Below are 22,925 nucleotides of genomic sequence, written 5' to 3'. Positions count from 1 at the left end.
AAAAAAAAAAAAATGTTTAGAATTATTTTATTTTTACATAAACGCACCAGACGCTCCAGAAAACGGATCCCCACACCCGGACGGAGATGGTCCGGGCCTGGCGGAGCTCAGCCGGCGGTGATTGATGGCTGGAACCCTCGGCAGGTTGTAAAGCAGCCCCGGCTGAGCTGTTTGGGAGATAGAGAGCTGATAAAGGAGACGAAACAGAGAGGGGAAAAAAACCGGGGGCGAGGGGGCTCTAATGGCGCAGGGAGGGGGAATCCGGACTGTCTGCGCCGTGATGGAGTGGTCTGTCTCCACCCTGGAGGCACTAATGCCCCCGAGTTTATACACAGACAGACAGACGTGGGCTCTGAGTAAACGGGAGTCACATCATCATCATCACGTGGCCTGGGGGGGGGGGGTGTTAGTCATCATAATAATAACTGATCCCAGAGCGACTTTTATTCTCTTTATTTCTCATCAAATTCATCACATGGAACTTTTATTTTTTTTCTACTTGAGTCCAGAAACAACACGGTCATAAATCAGAGCTGCGCGGCCGTAACGACTTGTTTCCTCTGCGGGAATAACAATGGAAGTGGTGGTGGGGGGGCTTCGGGAGAGGGTCTCCCACCCGACGCGCGTCCAGCTCCGGTTGATTCCACCTTAAAAAAGCGCAACAATATGAGACACACACACACACACACACACACACACACACACACACACACACACACACACACACGAAAAAAAAAAAATTCCCACATAAATCATGAATTCCTCTGCCGGTAAGAGACGCTCGTTTGTCATGCGGGTTCTGGCGTTGTGCGTGACAGAGAACGAGAAACAGAAGTCCCGTTAGGTAAACCATTCACCGCGGCCCGGACGGCTGCGTAAACACACGCCGTTGCGTCATGCGTGGATCTGGGGTAGGGAGATATATAGGAGGCCCCCTCCCCGGGCTGGGAAACGACCCGGAGGGCCAGAGCTGACGTCTAAACCCGCGTTATGAAGTGTGACGTCACTGATTGGTAGGAGGAATCGATCCGCGGAGGTGCGGTGGGTGTGTGGCCGGACGTTACGGATCTCTGAGGTGACGTCTCCCCACTTGTCTTAATGGACCTATTACCGGCTCAGGCCTCCGCTATGTAAACACACGCGCGCGTGCACGCGCAACGCGCGCGAACAGGTTTTAAAACCGCGGGAGTCGAGACGCGCGAACTTTACGCGCATGTTTTTAAGACGTGGGGGATCGTTGAGCTCTGTTACGTTTATTCTGACGGGAAGGAATTAATTAGAGGAGGAATGAATTAAAGATTCCACCTTAAAGTTTAAAGTTTTCAGACGCGCGGAATAATAAAAAAGTTCAAATCTAAATAATAGTTTTAACGAATGAGCGCGCGAGCAAAGATCAATATTATAAATATCGATATTCACCCGAATCCTGATCAAATAAATTAGACAAAGAAAAAAATGGAGTGGCAGAAATAATTACTGTGAAATGATAAAAATAATTCTGTATGTCCGTAATGTGGAAAAATATCAAAATATTAATAATAATAATAATTGCAATAGTAATAATATTAATAATAGAAATAATAATAATTACAATAAACGATAATTGTAATATTAGCAATAATAATTATGATGATATTAACAATAATGATAATGAAAAAAAATAATTGAAAAAATAACGATAACGATGCTAGTGATAATTAATGATAATACTACTACAAATACTAATACTAATACTACTAATGATAATAATAATAGTAATAATAATAATAATAGTAATGACGATGATGATGATAATAATAATAATAAAAAATTATAATACAGACTCTTTTAATTGTCTCTGAGTTTAAGACACTAAAACAAATCGAACTAAACAGAAACTGAGTTTTAAAATGTTCCTGTTGCAGGATTGCTGCAGTTATAATAATATCACCGATTATTTCAATTGTCCCTTGAGGAAAAGTTCCGATTATTGTTTATTTGTTGTAGTTATTATTTATTCTCTTTGGTTTCTGTGCAGTTTAATGGAAAGAGCAAACTCGAGTTCACACACACACACACACACACACACACACACACACACACACACACACACACGCATTGCAGCGGCTGGCTGAGATTAGTTCCATCCAACCATCCAGAGCCGCCTGGCGCCTCCGCTGGGCCGCAAATGACAGCAGACAAGAGGTGTAGCATTTCCTATTGTTACCTCCATTCACACACACACACACACACACACACACACACACACACACACACACACACACACACACACACACACACACACACACGCTCATCATAATTGGAATTAATAAAAAATCCATCCATTATCTTTTTCATCCTGTTCAGGTTCTCTTTGGGGGGGCTGTAGCCTAACCCAGCTGGGAGGTGGGGGGGTCACTCCAGACATGCAGGACTACCCTGAATGGAAACACCTTCTGGTGGTGGGACGAAGAGGAGCGGAAGAGGAAGAGGAGAGAACCTGATATTTAGTGAAACGATTCTGAGACACGTTTGATTCTGATTAAACCGTCATTTTAAACCGTTTTGGAGTTAGAAACCATGTGACAGACAGCCTGATGGTCCATTAGGGGCCGTCCTGATGCGGGGCCCTTCAGACGTCTGCCAACTGTCCCCTGACTTATCTCAGAGATAAGGGGCCAAACAGGAGCTGCACAAAGGTCACGTCTTCCTTCCAGCTCCGTCAGCACCAGCCAGGCTCCAAAGACGCGCTTCCTCCTGATGTTTATCTGAGGGTCACGCCGATCCTCAGTCCTGTAGGGCTCAGACCTGACGACTAAACCTCAGGGGGGCCGAGGCGTGGCCCCCGGGGCTCACCCAAGCTGGTTAACTGCCCCTTCTGATTCCTGACAGTTTCTACATCACGTCTTTATTTGGACCCTCCGGGGATCCGTGGAGGACAGGCCGAGGTCGTTCACACGAAGCATATCAGCTTGTTTACCCTCCCTAACACTGAGTTAGCACTAGCATGTTGCTAACAAAGAGGTGTGACGTCTAACAGCTCCTTTAAATGAAGACAGACTCAGATCATAGGTTCAGGTCCTGGAAGCTGGCGGTTGACGGAGCAGTACCGGGGGAAACCACCGGGGGCAGTGTGGGTAAAACACAATGTGAGGAGGAGGAGGAGGAAGAAGAGGAAGAGCAGCTCTCAGTTTTGATCCAGGAGGCCCATCCTGAGGCTGACGCTTAAATGTGAAGTGAATTTATTTCTTCTGTGAGTCAGCCGCTAACCGCTGCTAGCTGCTAATATCTACCAACAGCTGCCAATAGCTGCTAAATGCTAACAGCTGCTAGCTGCTAGGTGTTGGTTAAATCTTTTTGTATTGCTGCATCTTGAGTAATAAGAGCCAATCACCATTGCCGACTGAATTTGTCCCTCTGGAGCTCCCTTATTGGGTCTGGACTGGGTCACATGACCACCCCAGAGGGGTTTTTTTGTGGTTATTAATTCACATGATTCTGTTCCAGGTTTCTTTCTTTGCTGGTTGAGTTCTGAACTTGATCTGTGTTGGAACTCCATCCTGGAATCCTTTCAAGGATCCATGAAGATCCATCAAGTCCGGTTTGGAAACTTTGTCCTGGAATAACTTTCCGGCCCAAAGTTTCGTCTCTGAGTCAAACTCAAACAGCTTTGATTTCCTTCGGTGCTTCAGAGCGCCGGCCCATCGGCGCCCAGCCTGGCGTCGTTGGATTTAATGCTTATTTAAAATGAATGTGTACCAGTCTAAACACTCTCGGTCCTGTTTGGCCCGTCTTTACGAGGAGGAGGAGGATGATGATGATGATGATGGAGGAAGAAAAGGTGAGTCAAAGAGGAGTCACCATAAAGAACCCTGCACATGTCTGATCCAGACTGATCAGAACCCGCTGTCTGATCTGGATCAGAATCAGAATCTGGTTTTTGGTCTGGATCAGAATCTGGTTTTCTATCCAGATTAGAATCAGAATCTGGGAATCAGAATCAGAATCTGGTTTTTGATCCAGATCAGAGGCCAGAACTCAGTCTCTGATCCGGATCAGTCTAGGGGATCACGTTTACACTTTCCTCACAGCTGATCACAACTAACACAACTTTTGTGTTTTTCCCTGGTTTTATAGAGAATTCAATATTTTTGAAAATATTTTTACATCAAATTTAATTTGTTATTTATTAAAATTCTTCTATATTTATATTGAAAACTAAATTTTTCCCAACATTTTTCTTTAAAATTCATAACAACTCATAAAACTGGAGGATCTAAAACGAAACCAAACTAAAGTAATTAAAACAGGAAATAAATAAAATAAAGGAAGTCAGAATTAGTTTTTTTTTTAACATGAAAAATGTTACATCTAAAGTTTATTATTGGAAGCTGCTATTAAATCTAACGATGGAGTTTTATGTGATTCTATTTGTGCTCTAAATCCATTTTCCCCAGGTTTTTGGTATAAAAACATATTTAAGAGGCGTAATTTCACAATAAAAGCACTGACCTTTAATCCCCACTCTCCTCATCGACCCATCAGAACCACAAACCGTTGATCTCTGTTTCTGAGATGACATTTATTGCTTGAAATAAACTTTCCCTTCAAACACTTGATCTAATTCCACGTTTAAAGGGTGGCGATTCCGAGGAAACTCAACATAAACTGTGGCAGAAGTTACCGGAAGAATCCCGGCTCATCTTCCTGGGAATGTTCCGGGTTTTACGCGTGAAGTTGGAAAAGTAATCAAGAAATAATAACTGAAAGCTGCTGGAGAGAGCAGAAATGAAATTTTAAAAAAAAAATCTTCAGTGAAAAATGAAAATATTTGCCTTTACTAGTGAAATATTCACCACTTTTAAATGTTAAAACAGCTGGAAGATTAAAATAAAGATTACACCACACATATTTCATTATTATTTCAACACTTTTTCAAACGTTTTGCGCCTGTTTGCTGTCAGAGGAGCCCGCAGGAGGCGCGGAGGTGAGGGGGTCCCGCTGGAAAACGGAAAGGGGAGCTGATAGGAGCAGATTAGGCCGGGCTAAAAACGTCACTTAGTTTTCCTGGAGGAATCTTAATTGCCCCGGGGGGCCCTGCTTATCGGCCCCAGCGCGGTTATTAATACAACAACCGCGATAAAGAGGGCAGAGAGACACCGAGACCAGCTGCTGCCGGGCGGCCGGGCTGCAGGACGCGGATCTGGGTCTAAGAAAAACATGCAGCCCCTGGATGAGCTGACAGATGACTGTGTGGAGATTAATTTAGTGAAATATAATAATTATGAATAATTATAAAGTATAGAAACCAGCAGACAGGCAGAATTTAGCGGGGGAAAAAAGCTCTTTTAGGCCAAATCGATCCCAAATCAATCAGTTTTTTTGGTTAATCAATAATAACAAACCCCCGGTTTTCATTTTCCTCCAATCACAGGCTGAACTTAAACAACGAGCCCCCCCAACCCCAGATTTAAGTCTTGACCTGACAGCTGACCTTGACGCGCCACCGTCTTGCAGGCGCGCCTCTCCAAAGGGTGCGCGCATTTACGCACGAGCAGCAGCAGGAACGCGCGCACTGATCGATACCTGAAACCCGCAAACAAACGCATCAGTGAATATCACGCGTGGATCACTCGTTTCCACCCACGCAGCTGCTCCCGCTGGTGGGTTCGTGTAGAAACGTTTGTGCGTAAAAAGGTTCCGGGGTCGGATTCAAGGTGGATAAACCCGTAACCTGTGGACAGAGGAAAACCGGGGGTGTCAGCTCCCCCATATTAAGTGCCCCCCCCCCCCCCGAAACAAACCCGGTATGCGCGCGTACGTCACACACGCCCCACCCTCTCCCCTGTTTTCCTCAAATGATTCCCTTCGAGCCCACACGGACTTTTCATTTCACACGTCCCTCCCCCAGTGACATCAGAGGAGGCAGCGGCGCTCAGTCGCCCCCCCAGGTCCGAAGCCACAAAACCCGACCTTCCATCTGTCAGAGCGGACACCCGCATGGACAAAACCGGGAGTCACACCCGCGTCTCCGTGTGTTTTCAAGGCGATGCGGGATTCCGAAGCCTCACCGCGCCCCAGCCCGCCGCGGAAGGGGCTCCTGGTTTATTAGAGGGTAGGTGGGGGGGTGTTCGCGGAGAAAGGGGGTGTGCATGTTACTCGGTGGGATTCACTTCCTCGGTGCTGTAGAGCAGGAGCTGGAGGACATGATGCTGCAGAGCCCGCTCACCTCCACGCCGTTCTCCGTCAAGGATATCCTCAAACTGGAGCAGCAGCAGCAGCAGGCCGGGGGGGGCCTGGAGCTCCAGCACCGGGCGGGGGCCCTGGAGCTCCAGCACGGGGCCCACGTCCAGCAGATCACCGGTTCTCCCTCCCAGCAGCAGAATTTCCAGTCCGCGCCGTCCTGCATGCTGGCCGGAGCCCGGGACAGCCCCCCCTTCTCGGACGGGGAGGACAACCTGGCCTACCTGAGCGCGCTGGCGGTGCGGGAGGAGGACCGCGGGGGGGACACCAGCTTGTCCCCGGACATGTACGTCCACGCCGGGCTGCAGGGAGCCAAGCTGGACGAGCAGGAGGAGCCGGAGAGCAGTAAGTGTGTCGGAGAGGCCAGACAAAGGCAGTATGGGGGGTGGAGGGGGGGTAGGAATAGAAATAACTACTTAAAAAGACTTCATAATGTTACACAGAATAAAATCAAAATATTAAAACACGGATTTTTAATATAAAATGCTTTAAATGTTTAAAAATCAGCGCTTTTACGCACATGAGGAACACCCTGACCCGGGACTTTAACGGCAGTGAATGTGTCCTTTTTTACACCAATAGCATTCGCCAAAAAGGTCAGAAGAAGAACATATCATTTAATTTCTCTTTTAAAAACTCCCTTATCCCCGAATCTGGATTATTAATCCGGTATTTATTATAACAGAATTAATTAAATCTTCCATTTTAAGTTGTTCCGGTTGTTTTAAAGCAGAAATGAATGTCGTTTTGGTGAAAAATGGACGCAGCGGGACAGGAGCGCAATAAAAACGATCAAATAATGTTCTTCAGGTGGGGGGGGGGGGGGGGGGGGGCTGAGACGGATCCGGTAGAACCCGCGGATGTCAAACACTTTCTAGTGGCTTCAGCTGTGAAGATGAGCGAACCGTAAACCGACAATTAGTTTAAAGAGGCTTGTAAAAAAAAAAATGACACCGTGAAGTAGAGCCAATAAACACTCCGCTGGGACGTCAAAACTTTACCGGTTTAAACAGTTTGATCCGTTTATTCATAAATCGGTTTGTCTGGTTTTTTATTTATTCTCCAGATTCTGCATTTCAGGGTCTTAGATTAATAATTTAAGGAGAAATATTTAATTGTTTTATTATAATTTAGATTGGATTGTAGTTGTTTTGTCTCTCCCACTAAAAATAAATGTCGTTTTCCCGAGTTTCATGAGGTTTCTGTTCCTTTCCACCACCCCCCCCCCCTCTCCAGAGAGCTGCGGGCTGGTGTCCCGGGAGGAGGCGTCGGAGGGCGGGCAGGGCGACTCGGAGCGGCCGGTGCAGAAGCAGAGGAGCCGGCGGAGGCCCCGGGTTCTCTTCTCCCAGGCGCAGGTGTTCGAGCTGGAGCGGCGCTTCAAGCAGCAGCGCTACCTGTCCGCCCCCGAGCGGGAGCACCTGGCCGCCTCCCTCAAGCTCACCTCCAACCAGGTCAAGATCTGGTTCCAGAACCGCCGCTATAAGTGCAAGCGGCAGCGGCAGGACAAGTCTCTGGAGGCGGCGGGGCAGCACCACCCTCCCCCGCCCCGGCGCGTCGCCGTGCCGGTGCTGGTCCGGGATGGGAAGCCGTGTCTGGGGGGCGCGCAGAGCTACGCCGCCGCCGCCGCTTCTCCATACGGGTCCAACCCCTACGGGTACAACGGATACCCCACCTACACCTACAACAGCCCCGCGTACAACAGCAACTACAGCTGCACGTACAGCAGCATCCCCGCCCTCCCCCCATCCGGACCCCCCAACGCCTTCATGAACGTGAACTTGGGAAACATGAGCGGCCTCGGCGGCTCCCCGCAGGGCCAGACGCACCAAGGGACAGCGGTCACTTCCTGCCAAGGGATCCGGGCCTGGTAGCCCCCCCCCCCCCACACACACACACCCCGACCCCCCAAAACCTGGACAGAACTAGCGCCTCTTTCTAAACCGGTTCCGTTTAGCCACCACCGTTTAGACGTGCGCGCTAGATTTGCTCAAACCACAGAACCAGTATTGATCCACCGGATGAGTCGTGCCCCGCAGTGGTGCGTGGACGCGCGTGCGCGTGCACGAGCCTGAAATCCCACGCTTTGCGGTCCAGGAACCCGTTAATCGGTGCCGTTTCGGCACCGACGCGCAAAAAGGCGGACCCGCTTTAGGCCTCATCTGAACTCCAAAATCCGGTTTTCAAATGTTGGTTTTTTTTAAACTTGTTCTGTTTTTAGGTTGGATTGATTTGTTTGTTTCGTCAGAGAATTGTTGTCCTTTATTTCATATCTATAACAAATAAATCAGAAAAAAATACCAACAACGAGAAACGGTGCGTTTTATTCTGAATTTGAGCCAAAATATTTTAAAAAATAAGGAAGAGAAAGATGGAAACAACCCGAGCTGAGTCACCAATGAGGCGCACGGAGCCAAATTTCTGCCCTCAGAGCTGCTGGAAGAGGCCAGGCGACAGGAACTCTTTGTTCTGGTGCCAGGCGACGTGAAAGAAGGAAGTTTTTCTCTATTTGAGATCTTTTAAGGGACGCGATTAAGCACCTAAATGCACCCGAGGAGCGAGCTGCAGCCGCGGCGCGGAGCCGGAATAATGGCTCTCATTGGATTGTCGGACAAAAGGTGTGTGGTAGGCAGAGCTGGGCACTCAGCAAAGACAAAGGTGCACAGGGGCCGTGAGATTGACGTCCTAATATTCCCATTTGAGGGACAGGCAGCGGGTTATTCTGCGCAGAGAAGGGAAAACGGAGGAAAAATGTGATCACCTTTGTTCCCCTTCTGGAGGCTTTTTTTGTTCGCGGAGAAAAGCTCTTCCAGAACCCAGCCGAGAGGCTTCAGGGGCAGCCGGGCTGAAGGTGCAAACAGCGGGGAGGCGTTTGTGTGAAAGAAGGGGGTATTATTGCTACAAGTTGCACCATTTATCCCCCCAAAAAGAGGAAATTGGACGGGAGAATTTTTTAAAGCGCAATGAGGAAAAGAGGAGCGAGCTGTTATTTCATTTTTTAGCTGTTATTTCAAGGGAGAAAAATAACATTAATATAAACATAGAGGGAAATAATAATTATAGTAATAATTATAATAATAAAAAACACAATGGAAAACCGGAGATTACTGTGTTTTTGTTCGAGGCACCTGCGGAGAAATCAAATTATTTAATTCATTAAAAACTAATGAAAACGCGTGTTTAATTAGGACTTAATTAATTTTCTTAGTAATAATTTTGTTTTTGTTTTTGTGAAAAATAAATAAAATAAATGCACAATAATAAGTGAAAATCGCTCAACAAATTGGAGTCCTTTATTCTTAAAAGAAAAATAAAAAGAATTTTCCGCCTCTAAAATTGTAAATTTTATGTTTGGAGATTCTGAATTTTTCCGAGGAATTTTAAGTCCATTATATTCAAATGTTTGTATCATGAAGACACACATAAAAAGGCTCATTAGGGTTCATAATGGGACGCGTCCCGGCGGCTTTAATTGTGTTTTATTTTAGTTTGCGCAGCCTAAGTGGCGCAAAGATCAACGCAGCCGTTACGCACAAATGCGTAAAGCAGGAACAAAATTTAAGACGTGAATAAAAAAAACCACTCGTTTTTAGGTTGTGGGAAAAAAATGTGACATTAATTTGTCTGAAATAAAAAAACCCCCAAATGAGTCGAGTTCTCCTGTGACGGTCGAGGCTCCTCAGGACAAACAACAAACAAACAAACAAACAAAGAGTTTGTTCCTGTTAATCTGGTGACAGAACAAACACCTCCAGACTCTGAGGTCCTGTCCCCTAATGGAACCCGCTGAGGGGCCGATAAACCCGGCGGCCCGAGGCGCTGCGTCCGGCCGCAGGACGGAGACCGAGGGACGCGGAGGAAGACGAGACACAGGGGCGTCAGGCAGGTAGACAGGCGCACCTGGGGGGTAAACAACAACAATAATAACAACATCCAGGTGAAATGTGAGAAATCACCCTGGTTGTTCAGTTTTATGATGCGTTAGAATCTTAGTTTAGTGGAAACATTTAACCTCAACAGAGGCGCAAAAATAGAATAAAATTTATTTAAAAATAATATATATATATACAGTATGTGTATATATATATATGTATATATACATATATATAAAAATTTTAAAAATACAAAATTAAACATTTGGGAAAAAAAGTTTTATTTAAAAAAAATCGAGTATTCAGCTGTTTGTAAAACAAATCAAGTTCAAATGATCGATAATAAAGAGTCTTCCTAAAACCCGATCCAGATCCAGATTCTGGTTCCGCAGGAATCCCATTTTATCCCTCTCCTCCAGTCCAGCTTCAGCCTCATCTTCATCCTCCTTCCTCCTCCTCACATACTGCTTATGGGATTATTTCCGTTGGGTCACGTGATGTTTAGGAGTAAATAAAAACACGTTTCAGGTCCTTATCAGAGAGTAAAGAATGCTTCATGTCTCTGCTGTGTTTCAGGAGGTAATGGCTGTAATTACACGGTGAAACATGTCAGGACGCCTGAGGGCCACACACACACACACACACACACACACACACACACACAGATTTTTAGATTTTTATCTCTCAATCGGTTTCTGTTCTGAACGACTGTCAGAAATTCAAAATATTCATATTTAAGAGATTTAAAGTTGTAAATTGTTTATTCCCCTGTATGTTTAATCAAGAGGATTAAATATAGAATAAGATGCTTTTAAATTTTTTTAAAAAACATTTAGAATTCAAAGACAACCTTAGAGAATCTTTGTTATTCGTCTGCAATGGAGAAATAAATTACGATCCTAATTATAAGAAAAATCATCAAAGCTGGATGATCTTTTTTTGGATGTAAATAATAAAACGTTAGAAACAAACAAACCAACAAATGATGCAAGAGGTAAATAACGATGACATCATAAGACATTAAAGGAGCAGCTCGTCCAATCAGGACACCCTGTTCTACCGACCCTGATGACATCATCGCTGTTGACCTCAGAGGTGACCTCTACCTGGGAGTTATTCCAGTTTTACAAAATAACACATGTTCAAACCAGTCGTCATCATCATCGTCATCATCATCATCATCATCATCATCATCATCATCCGACCACCATCGACACTGTTGTGCTGCTCTTATGATTGGTCACTGGGGACCAATCAAATGGCGTCACCGTGCTGAGTGGTGACAGGCCCAGACAGGCTGCCTTCACACACACACACACACACACACACCCACGCCACAGCACTAGGGGGCGGTATAATAAAAAAAATCAAAGCCATTTGATCACCTGGAGGGGCGGAGCCTGGAGCACAGAAAAAGAGACGTGATGGGAGCACGTACAACCCACAGGCGTCATGGAAACGATGATGATAGGAGGTCAAAGGTCATCAGACCTTAGGGGGAGGAGTCTAGAACAACTGTAGACTCACACAACCAATCAGCTGTACGCCGGACCCCCCCCCCCCCCCCAGAGGCTGGACAGCGTCCCGGTCGGACCGTCAGAGGAATGGATTTAACAAGTGGACGTGGATGTTTTGAAATGTCTCTCTAACTGGTTTCCTGATGGGGGGGCCGCCGCGGGGGGGTCGGGGTCCGGATCGTCCATCAGGCCTAAAGATCTAAATATTTATCATGTGATGAATTTTATCCTGCGTCCAGCAGCTTTCTGGGTCCAAAACCTTCTGATTCTGGGAAGATACAGGGGGGGGGGGGTGTTTACCCGACGGGACCGCAGAGTCGACCCCCCGCCCCCCCAGCTGACCCTCAGCTGTCGGCTTTATAATAACACATAAATCTGAGCTCCGAAAAACCATTAGAACCGTTCTGGACCAGCTGGGAAAACCTGGACCGGGGGGACATGGTGGGGGGGGGTAGAGATGAAACAGATTTTTTTTCTTCTGCTGTCACTTCCAGGTAGTTTGGGGGTGGGCGGGGCTCCTGCGGTCTCATTCATGGTGTTTTGTCAACACGCGCACACGCCTGATGTTGACCTTGGCTCTGACCTCCTGACCCCCCAGCGGGGCCTTCCTGTCCGACAGGTCGGATTACATTAAAGGGTTAAAGGGGGGGGGGTGACAACAAACATTGGGAGGGTGGAGTGAAACACGATCTGTGGGGGGGGGGTTCCTGTCAGTCTGTCAGCTTAGAACCAGGAAGTGGAAGACGGATGACCTACGGAGGCCGGAGGATCCTATAGGACGATCAGAGATCATGTGACCAGGTTAACAGTGGGTTCTGATCCAGACCTGTCAGTTGGGGGGGGGGGGGGGGGGGGTCCACACCTCCCTCTATCAGCTGTGGAAAAAACAAATGGTGTCAGATTGGAGCGAGGCGTTGGCAGCCGGAGCGTCTGATTGGCCGGCGTGTCGTAAACACTGGGGCGTCTGCTGTAAAGCCGCCGCTGTTTTCACTAAACACTGTTGACCTTTGACCCCTTTCACAAACCTGACTCCAAACAAGACAACCCCCCCCCCCCATCTATCCTTCCCTCCGGTGAGGCGAGAACATCGCCCTGCTTCACCACCAGAGCTGGAAAAACAATAACCACGTTTTTTTGTTATGATTATGATGCCACCAGAGGGGCGGGGCTTAGGGGTTCGGCGGCAGGAAGGAGGAGGCAGACACAGACTGACGTTTGGCGCCAAGAGGAGACCCTGCTCCTGCGAGGCGCTGCCTTCACTTTTTATTTACAGTTCACAGAAACACAAACGGCGCTCACGCGTTTCACATCAGAACCGCCTCTTTGGTTCCCTTTGACCCCGAATCGGGTCCGACGTTTGGTTTCTACACGTGTCCCGTCTGATATATAATCTACACATTTACGTGTGGCGACTCGCCCTCTGCGTGAGGATCTGTCGGTAGTTGTGCGTTGGATTCACGGCGGCGATCTGAAGGCGTCCGACTCGATTCCGCGCTGGATTCCACGGCGACGCACCGACCTCAGGACGGCGCCACAGGGAAGGCCGGGGTCGTTCTGAGGTCACACATCCAGTTGAAATCCAGAAGCAAATCAAATCAATTCGTTAATTCATCGACAAAACGTCAAATTAAATGAAACCTTTCTCCAGTTAATTTGACCTGAGCGATGTGTTAAAGTACAAACGCTTCATTTAGGATCAGAAATGACTGAAACCAGAAAATAAGTGGATTAATACCAACAGTTACATCAGACAACCGCCTGACGGTTTGTCAAACAGGAAATAAAAGGTTTCCTTATATTTATTTATATTTTGCATATTAAAATTTGTTCTCCTAAAAAGCAGCAAAAATATTCTAAGTGATCTCATTCAGCTGAATTTAACCTCCAGCCTTTTTTCCATTGACTTTAATGGAGCAATGCGCCCCCTCGTGGCCACAGGCGGCACAGCAGCGCTGTGCTGTGCGCTGGTTCCATTTTAGAACTCAAATTTATATTATTTGAGGGTAAATTTTAAATTAAATTGACAAATTAAATCAATACTTGAAAATCAGACTTTTTTTGGCCAATAAATAATTTTTATCCAGTTGAAAATAAAAATTTAGAAGGCCGAGTCTTGAGCTGTTTTCTCGCTGGACGTCAGCCCTGAACATCTCCTACTGGATCAGACGCTTCATAGGTCAATAAAAAAATAAATAAGAAGTTGACTTTGTTTTTGCCCAAACATTCTAAGACCCTGAAGCTTCTCAGAAATCAATACCAATAAACACGATTGGTACGGTGCAATCGAGTGTAGCCTCGCCGAGCTGCGTTTTTTATTTGTCTCCGTCGCCACGGAGGCGCCTCTGGCGCTGGCGCTTGGTGATGAAGTACTTGAAGAACTCGTAGACGGACCAGCTGATGGCGGTGGAGGGCATCTGGTAGATGATCCGGGCCTGGACGCCTTTGAAGAATGCGGGCACGCCCCCCATCCTGTACACGGTCCGAAAGGCCTCGCCCAGGCCGGAGATGCGGGCGCCGGCCCGCGTGGACCCCCCAACAGTCGCCGCTGCCTCGGCCCGGATTACATGTATGGCCTGAGCCTCCTGCGTGTTGAGGAGGGTCTTGCAGACGTCCAGCGGCGTGGTGGCGGCAGCGGCCACGGCGCCGGCCAGCGCGCCGGACACCACGTGGGACGAGGGGTTGTACTGTCTGTGGGGGTTGAGCAGCTCCTGGAGGTACTCGTAGGTCATGAAGTGCAGCGCCTGGAACGGCACGTTCATGGTCAGCTGGGTGGTGTAGCTGCGGTAGAAGGCGGCCGGGCCCTCGCGCCGCAGCAGCGACCCCATGCAGTCCAGGACGCCGCGGTACGGAGAGTTGAACATCTGCATCCTCTGCTTCACCACTGGAGACGCAGAAACCAGGAGTTTGTTACTCACGACTGGACGATGAGGTTAAAAGGTCATCAAATTTTTTTAAATAAATCATTAAAATAATGAATCAGCTCTCCTCCCCCACAGGATGCAGCTCAGATTGAAGCATGGATCAAAAAAAGATGATCTGCAGCTGTTCTGATACACAAATCTGAATCTATAAACCCTTTTAAAGTCATAAACATCGAAATAATAAATATAAGTCATATATATGAAAGATAAATATTTGAAAAAATACATATTTCAAAGTGTTTTTGTCTTATTTGAGCCTCCAGAGCAGCGGCTCAACAGAAGTAAATGCTGTAGCTCCACCTAGTGTTCAGTAGGTAGTATAGCACCGTGTGTGTTTGGGGCTTTACCTTCAGCTGGGTTCATGATGGCGTCATGAAGCAGTGTGGCCATACAGCCGGCGACTCCTGCAGGACGATGAGACGTTGAATCACATAAATGATATAAATTTAAGTTTAATTATAAATCTACTGACACTGGTTCTACTTTCGGTTTTCTTCTCACCGTTGGCAAAGTGACTGTTGGCGCCGGGATGGATGGCGTCGCTCAGCGAGAACTTGATCTTCTCGTAACAGGCGAAGTAGAGAGCGTGGGCTGGCCCGGCCCCAACCGCCAGGACATTCACGCCTCTGATTGGCCGCCACACGCCTTCCGTCTGCACGATGCGCCGCAGGGCGTCCATCACGTTCCGGTAGCGCGCCCCCGGCTCCGGGTGGAGGCTCTGCATACGGGTCTGACAGGAGGACATGGAGTTGTGTTAGTCGTCCGGGTGGGAATCGAACCGACAACCCGTGTTTGCAGAAGTAGCCTGACGGCGATGACGGACAGGAACGGCGTCCAATCGGGAAGATAAATGGTGGGATTTGTGGATCCTAACATGACGCAACCCTAGAATGTTTCATAACACCCCCCCAGCATTAAGTATGTGGAGTGGAGGCCCTCACCCCCCACCCCAGCTGCTTCTGGGAAATGGAAACTCACGGGAATGTGCACAGTCATCCACCCACAATGGATTCAGCTCCATCGACCCCACCCCCCCACCGCTATTCTTTCGTTTTCGCAGCCCCGGGCGACGACGACTCCTCCTCCCCCAGGAGTGAGGACAAAAACAGAACCCGTCCCAAAAATGACTTTGCGTTTACAAAGCAAAGACCAAAACGGTTGACGAATCGATCCCAGAGAAACGGGTTTGACCTCTAAAGGAGACGAGGTCAGAAACAAGACACGACGGTCGGCTGCAGAGTTCTGTTTGTGTGCCGGGATCAATAAAGTAAATATCTATCTAAAATAAGGGGGCAAAAAGGTTAATAAAGCAAAACACGACTCAAATGACAAAAATATGAGAATATTTCTTTATGTAGACGTCATCTGTTGCTTCTGGGTTCATTCTGACATGTTTGGATGAACAAATATTTGATTCTGGATATGTTGAAGCATAAAAGATGACCAAAAAGAAAAGATAAAAACATTTCATTCCACACATTCTGAGATTTGGGGAAAATAATCTGAAATAACGGAGGAAAAATCCAGGAATTGTGTTTGACCACAAATCTTGAATCATTAATTTAAATATTCTCTGAACTTTCAAAACCATCTGAAAGAACCAGTAACGGGTTCTCTGTCTTTAACCCTTCGTGGATCCCGGTTGGATGAACCCGTACCGCCGCTCGGGTTTACCCGGGAATCGACAGTAAGAACAGGAAATAGAATCGACTTCCTGCGTCAAACGCTTCCTCCTATTGTGACCACATGGAGAACCGATCCTCGTCTTTACAATGTTCCATCAGGTTTCAGCTTCACATTTGGGGAAAAGAATTAAAAATGGTTATTTTTAGCTCAAGACTTTTTCATAAGGAACTGAAGTCATTGCTTATGTTTCCCTAGGAATCCTTCTTTCAGCACACGAATCTGACAAGTCACCGTGAATTGACAAAATCTGCAAAAGAATTTTTCCTCCAAACACCTCTCAGTGAAAGCTGTGTCATCCACATACAGTGGAAACATCCAGAACCGACCCACGAGCCTCTTGATAAAGATGCGACGACCTCCGATGGAAACGGGTCACGTAAACAAGGGTTGAAGACATTCAGGAGATAGATGAGCTCATGATGGAGGAATGTTATGATGGCTCCGTCTGATTGGCCACGGCTCAGGGAAACCACACAGAACTAACTGTACAGTCACTCAAGGGTTATGTTTAGCCTTTAGTTTCCTAATTAGTTTACAAGAAACGACTGAAGCCTGTTCCTCTCATGATGTTCCTGCTCTCTGATTCATTTTCATTTCCCTCCAGTAACCTTAAGTTCTGATTTTCTGCTCTGATCGGGTGGTTAGCGTGTAGTTCTAACATAAGTGCATTCATCACACACACACACACACACACACACACAACGCTTCACACACACGAGTTCTGTGTGTGATCTGCAGCAGAAGATCACATTGAAGGACGTGATTGTGATAGATGAACAGAAACGGGGGCACAGGAAGAATCAAAATCGGATTTTTGTTTTCACACGTCCCACAAAGATATGAAGACGTCTTATCCACAATGAGGTGGAATCTGTTTTAGGTCACTTTGGCCTGGTCGTAGAAATGAAATGACTTTTATGCAACAACCTCTTTTGTTAGGAAATGTTGTGCAACGTGTGATTGAGTAAGAGATGAACACAAAAAGGTGTATTGTTAACCTCCAGACCAGGATGACTTCAAGTCCCTCCAGTCCACCTGTTCAAACCCCCACCTGTATTACAAGGATCTGATTTGACTCTGCTTAAAGTTATTTGAATATTAACATAATCCAACCAGTTATTCATATCATGTACAATCAGACTCATAGGATATACTGAGTAAAGGTGAGACCTACTTCAATGTGACCTGTGAGGTAATGAATGACCCGTGAAATCAGGGTTAATCATTCACCTCCAAGATCGACCTGAACTTTCCCTGTTTGATAAAAAACGGTGATGCAACACAACCTGACCCAGAGAACGGGAATTTTAAATTTAATTTAGTTAATATAAATAAGAAATTTAGTTATTATAAATAATAAATGTGTAATACAAATAAAAATAAATAATACATAATAGACCTAGGATAATCTTGTTAAATAAATTATGCTAAACTTTGTTTAAAATTGATTAAAAATTGCATAAAATAAAATTCCCACTAAAATTGACTAAAAAAAATTAAATTAAAAAAATGAATATAAAGTATGTGCATCTTTGGATGCACATACTTTCGCTTCACGAAACGTTTCGTAACTATAAACGAATAAAAATCACACTAATAGTGTAATAAAAACTAAAAACTACACGTACAACAAAAATATAACACATGACAACATTAAATGCCGCTAACAGTAAAGATAAGCTAACTAGCACTGCGCTAAGACCCTGTCCGATAATGGATGCATGCTAGCTCACCGGTGCTTTAGCTTGGATGCTACTTATGAAATGTGTTCGATAAGTGAAATGAGGCGATTGTCAAATCAGTTTGTTGTTGTGCTGCTATCTGTGGACGTGGGGACAACAGACGGGTCCACTCGTATTTACTTTTACCCCCCCACGTTGTCTTTTTACCCCTCCAGACAGCGCTAACTTAACTGACCTCTGCTGGCTAACCCCGTGTTAGCTGTTAGCTTAGCCTAGCCTACTCGAACTCAGGCTTCAGTAGAGGCCTACCTCAGGTTGTTTACCGAACGGATGCGGGGAGCCGCGAACGGGAACGGAAACGTTTCAAAACAAGCCGTGAGGAGTATTTGTTTGCACCGGTACCTTCACGCAGTCAATGGGATACATGAGGCAGTGCTCCATGATTCCAGCCACGGACCCTGCCAGCATGTGGGTGCTGGTGGCGACTCCCTGAGGCAGTCCTTCATAGTCCATCTCTGGCTCCGCAGAGGTCGAGGTCTCCGAGGCCGTTCGGTGTAACTCCACGGTGAATTCTGGTTCCCTTGTCATTCTAGGTGAGAAAGACCCGGCAAATCCTCCCGTGGCATCCATCACCCTGCCGCCCAGCCATCGGAGCTCTGCCCTGGCTGTAGTGCCTGTGACCCGGCTGTCAACGCCCGGCGTTTCCACGGACGTCCGCCGGGACACGAACCCGCTCGCTTCCATTCAGAGCTCAGTCCGCTGTGTGTCTTTAAAGTGTAGCGACCCGCCTGAAGGCGGTCTCTCCCGGGTGGTTCGATTACTGGAACCCCGCAGACCAGAGGGAATCTTGGCGGGTCGCTGCAGCGGAGTGGAAGGCAGCCGTGGATGGAGCTGGAACCCGGAGTCCAGGCGGGATCTTCGTGTATTTGTTGTGGAGGATCAGAAGCGGCAGCAGCTGATTTGATACTTTGACTGTCAATCAGCAGTAATCCCTCCCATTGGTCAATTTTGGAGGCGGGTAAATTTAAGGGGCGGAGACTCAACCCAAGCGTCTGTACAGTATTAGCGCGCGAGCCCGTCGTGAATTTCCCAGTGTTACGAAATAACAAACACTTCCGGCTTTTGAAGGGGGCGTGGTCGTCTGTTAACTATTAAAAAAGAAACTGGAGTCAAAATGTTAAGAAATTATTGTGTGAAAAGAATTTCACGATGTACTTTTTAGTTCTAATGAGGTTCTACGTTCAATCCTCCCACTAGAAGAATTCAAAAGGAGGGTTGTTATGAAACCCACGTGACACAAATACGGGAAATGACCCTCCGGTGATCCGTCACGCTCAAATTTTCAGATTTACGTAACATAAAGTCACGTTTTTTTTAAATTAACCCAACATTTTCACTGATGTCATAAAAACTTCCTTTTTACACTATAACATAATGTAACAGGGATACCTTTAAGACCCAGGGCGGAAGCTATTTAAGCAGCTGGTAGCAATGCTCTCGCTCTCTCTCTATCAGCATCAGACGTCACATGCTATTGGTTTGCGCGGTGGCAGACACACACCTGAGCCACACCTTAGTGTGACTAAGTCCCTGGATGAGCCAGAATTGTCCACAAGTGCGATGACTGTCACTGTTCTTTCCCTAGTCTTTTAGAGTTACTGGCCTGGGTTTCATTTCCCTTTTTATTATTTTATTTCTATTTTAACTGACACATTACAAGGGCAGGAGCGTCACCTACACCGACAGGTACAATTATTTAACAGTGGTAGGGTCGGGGGGAGACGCATGGCTCCATTCCTCTAGTGACCCTCCTTTTAATTGTTTTGAGTCATTGCTTTATTTATCCTATATTTTATTGTTTGGAGTGCCTTGCCTGTATATTGGCATCATAACGTGTGTGCTGTGTCCGCAGTGACTCCCAGTATTTTAGTGTGTGTTTTGGGCTCTAGGTGAAGCCTTTGGGTACTTGTGCATAACTACCACTGCTTACCTGTCAGGTGTTTTTATACTGTGTGGCGCTAGGCTTGTCTCATTGGCCTGCCCTGTAATTTTAGGTGTTGGATTTTTAATTGTTTTAAATAAGGTTTTAACCCAGTAACCTGTTTTAATAAATTGTAAATTCTTGTTTAATTACCAGCCTCTTGTCCCGTTTGTTCTGGACACTGACCTGTGTTTTTAGTGGGTAGATTGAATTTAGTATGTATAGTCTTAACGACCACTAATTCAATACTACAATAATGGCGTTGTCGGCAGGATCTAGAGGCTGAATTTTTAGGCTTTTATTTTTGATTATTCTTGTGGCCTTGGTGATTAGTGTGAACTGGGGAAAGAACAGTGACTGGTCTGCAGCGACGGGGGAACCTCGAGCCAGTTGACAACCGACGCTGAGCGACTGCTTCTTTCCTGTGACAAAATGGAGGACGTACAGGCCCTCATAGAACAGCTGCGACAGCTTAAGGCTGCCAATGAACAATTAAGAGAACAGCTGCATGAACAGTCACAGGTTTCGGATCCTGAACCAGGGCCGTCCAATGCCCATCCCAATGTGGTTCCAGCCGGTGGCCTAGCAAGTGAAGCTACAAACCTTCGATATGTTTTTATACCTAGGGAACGTAAATGTCCGAAGTTCACTGGCAAATTGTCTGTTGACTTGTTAACTGTTGAACAATGGGTTGAGGAGGTGCGCAGGTGTCTGGAAGTTAGGCACATGTCAGTAGCTGAACAGTTGTTGTTCATTACTGACCATCTGGATGGGGGTGCTAAAGCTGAGGTTAATTTTCACCCTGGGGTTAACAGAGATACTCCTGACAAAATTTTTGCTATTTTGACTGAAAATTATTCTTGCTCTCAATCCTACATAGCGGCCCAGTTACAGTTTTTCCAACGCACACAGCGGGAGGGGGAATCATTGCGTGATTATTCACATGCCCTTAAGTCCTTAATGGATGTTGTTATTCGTAAAACACCAGGGGGTATTCCTAACTCTGATGTACTGTTGCGTGATCAATTCATTGAGCATGTGCTTGATGACATGTTACGCAGAGAGTTAAAACAGCATGTGAGTCAAGACCCAGCCATCACTTTTGTTAATCTTAGGGGCATTGCTGTTAGATGGGCAGATATAAGCAGACAGGGGGGTAGAGTTAAACCTCGGGCCTACTCTTGTGACACATACTCTCAGGCAGTGGATGATTTTGAAGGGACTACTAATGCAGTCATGGCCAGACCAAAAGATGAGATTGCAGAAATAAAAGAGTGTCTCCGTAAGCAGCAAGCTCAATTAGATGCCATTATGAAACATGTCACTGCACCGTCACCACAGCCTACTCAGAGTGATGCAGTCCCAAACCCAGCTAAACGTTTCCGCTTCCAGGCTGACGGAAAGCCAATTTGCCACCGTTGTAGTAGACCAGGTCATATTGCCAGGTTTTGTAGGGTCAACTTGACAGCTTCTAAGACCCAAAGAGGCACTAGTTCCGACATTGAAGTCTGCACGCAAGTGGTGGAAGGAGATCCTGACTTCCAGCCGTCGGGAAACTAGACCCCTCTGGTGTAGAGAGCCAACCACCAGGAAAGGGTATTGTGGGCTCACCTGAAGATCCCTCTCGACTGATTGGAGACTGCCCAGTGGTGGAGATCTGCATGGGTGGCATTATGGTACCCTGTCTCTTGGATACCGGGTCAATGGTCACCACGATCAGAGAAAGTTTTTTTGAGAGACATTTTAAATCACAAGGTATCGGGCTGCTAAAAAGGTGTCATTGGCTACGCCTTAAAGCTGCTAATGGGCTAAAAATACCTTATAAAGGTTATTTGGAGCTCGATATCACTGTGTTGGGAAAGACTTTGACCCGAATGGGTGTTTTAGTTGTTGAGGATCCACAGGGTGAGCCCATACAACAAGGAGCCACACCAGGTCTCTTAGGGATGAACATCATTCGCCACTGCTATCACTTGCTCTTTGAACAGTTTGGCCCAAGTCTTTTTGATTCACCTGACCTCCAAGTAGCCAGTAAGGAATGGAAAGACACACTTTTTACATGCCAGCGTCTTGAGGCGTTAGATGCACAGGGGTATTTGGGTAAAGCCAAAGTTCAGGGTCGGGCCATTCGCGTTCCTGCTGGTTCTGTGAAGTGGATTCACACCACTTGCCCTGCAGCTGCGAAAATCACCCTCCCTTCTGTGCTGCTTGAACCCCTAGCGACAGGAAACACACTCCCAGCTGGCATTCTTGTGTCCTCCGCCCTTATTTCTGTCCATAACGGAAGTGTTGACATTCCAGCTGTAAATGTCGGCACTGAAGATGTGTGGCTAAGGCCTCACACACAGCTAGGTGAGCTGCATGTGGTGGACCCACTTCCAACAGGGAACACAGTTGTTGTGGAGGAAACAGAGGAGCAGAGCACTATAGCAGTGATCCAACAGGTGAATGCAGTGAAACCCTCTACTCTCGATTTGTCCAGTTTATCGTGGTCCAACCTCTCCCCTGAACAGACAGAGCAGGGGATAGCACTATTGCAGAAGCATGGCATTGTTTTCAGCCAAGGAGAAGGAGACTTGGGATGTACCACACTGGTAGAGCACGAGATTCCGTTATTGGACGAAGCCCCAGTGCGGCAGCGCTATCGCAGGCTCCCACCATCACAGTATGAGCAAGTCAAAGCACACATTCGGGAGCTCCTGGACAAAGGTATTGTGCGCCCAAGCTGTAGTCCATACTCCTCCCCCATTGTGGTAGTCTTTAAAAAAACCGGAGAGATCAGGCTGTGTGTAGACTACCGTTTGCTCAATGCCAAGACCAGGAAAGATGCTTATCCTCTGCCCAGAATTGAGGAATCTTTGGATGCTCTCTCAGGTGCCCGATACTTTTCAACGCTAGACCTTGCAAGTGGCTACAACCAAGTGCCAGTGGCAGAAAAGGATAAACCAAAGACTGCTTTTTGTACCCCCTTTGGGCTGTTTGAGTTCAATAGGATGCCATTTGGGCTTTGCAATGCACCTAGTACTTTTCAAAGATTGATGGAGCGT

At 46.7% G+C, this 22,925-nt stretch overlaps 2 protein-coding genes across 2 annotated transcripts; one reads left to right on the top strand and one right to left on the bottom strand.

Moving 5' to 3' along the window:
• Nucleotides 1-5,885: 5,885 nt before the first annotated feature.
• Nucleotides 5,886-8,118, top strand: LOC137600284 (homeobox protein Nkx-2.5-like). Its single transcript, XM_068321842.1, has 2 exons — nt 5,886-6,567; nt 7,459-8,118. The coding sequence occupies exons 1-2, from the start codon at nt 6,132-6,134 to the stop codon at nt 8,091-8,093; spliced, it is 1,071 nt and encodes a 356-aa protein (XP_068177943.1). The 5' UTR covers nt 5,886-6,131; the 3' UTR covers nt 8,094-8,118.
• Nucleotides 8,119-12,817: 4,699 nt separating this feature from the next.
• On the bottom strand, nt 12,818-18,804 carry LOC137600281 (mitoferrin-2-like). The gene is made up of 4 exons (XM_068321837.1): nt 18,300-18,804; nt 15,031-15,259; nt 14,877-14,933; nt 12,818-14,489 (listed from the first exon to the last, which is right to left on the bottom strand). The coding sequence occupies exons 1-4, from the start codon at nt 18,639-18,641 to the stop codon at nt 13,921-13,923; spliced, it is 1,197 nt and encodes a 398-aa protein (XP_068177938.1). The 5' UTR covers nt 18,642-18,804; the 3' UTR covers nt 12,818-13,920.
• Between the last annotated feature and the right edge of the window lie 4,121 nt (nt 18,805-22,925).

This window comes from Antennarius striatus, chromosome 8 (assembly GCF_040054535.1).
Source record: "Antennarius striatus isolate MH-2024 chromosome 8, ASM4005453v1, whole genome shotgun sequence".
NCBI classification, from domain to species: Eukaryota; Metazoa; Chordata; class Actinopteri; order Lophiiformes; family Antennariidae; genus Antennarius; species Antennarius striatus.
This window is presented reverse-complemented; position numbering and strand designations above follow the sequence as displayed.

Excerpts from the sequence above, each read along its gene's own strand:
- LOC137600284 (XM_068321842.1), top strand. The coding sequence starts at position 6,132 with ATGTTACTCGGTGGGATTCACTTCCTCGGTGCTGTAGAGCAGGAGCTG. Across the intron at positions 6,568-7,458 it reads GCAGGAGGAGCCGGAGAGCA|AGAGCTGCGGGCTGGTGTCC; the intron begins GTAAGTGTGTCG and ends CCCCCTCTCCAG.
- LOC137600281 (XM_068321837.1), bottom strand. The coding sequence starts at position 18,641 with ATGGAAGCGAGCGGGTTCGTGTCCCGGCGGACGTCCGTGGAAACGCCG. Across the intron at positions 15,260-18,299 it reads ATCCCATTGACTGCGTGAAG|ACCCGTATGCAGAGCCTCCA; the intron begins GTACCGGTGCAA and ends TCCTCCTGTCAG. Across the intron at positions 14,934-15,030 it reads CAACAGTCACTTTGCCAACG|GAGTCGCCGGCTGTATGGCC; the intron begins GTGAGAAGAAAA and ends ATCGTCCTGCAG.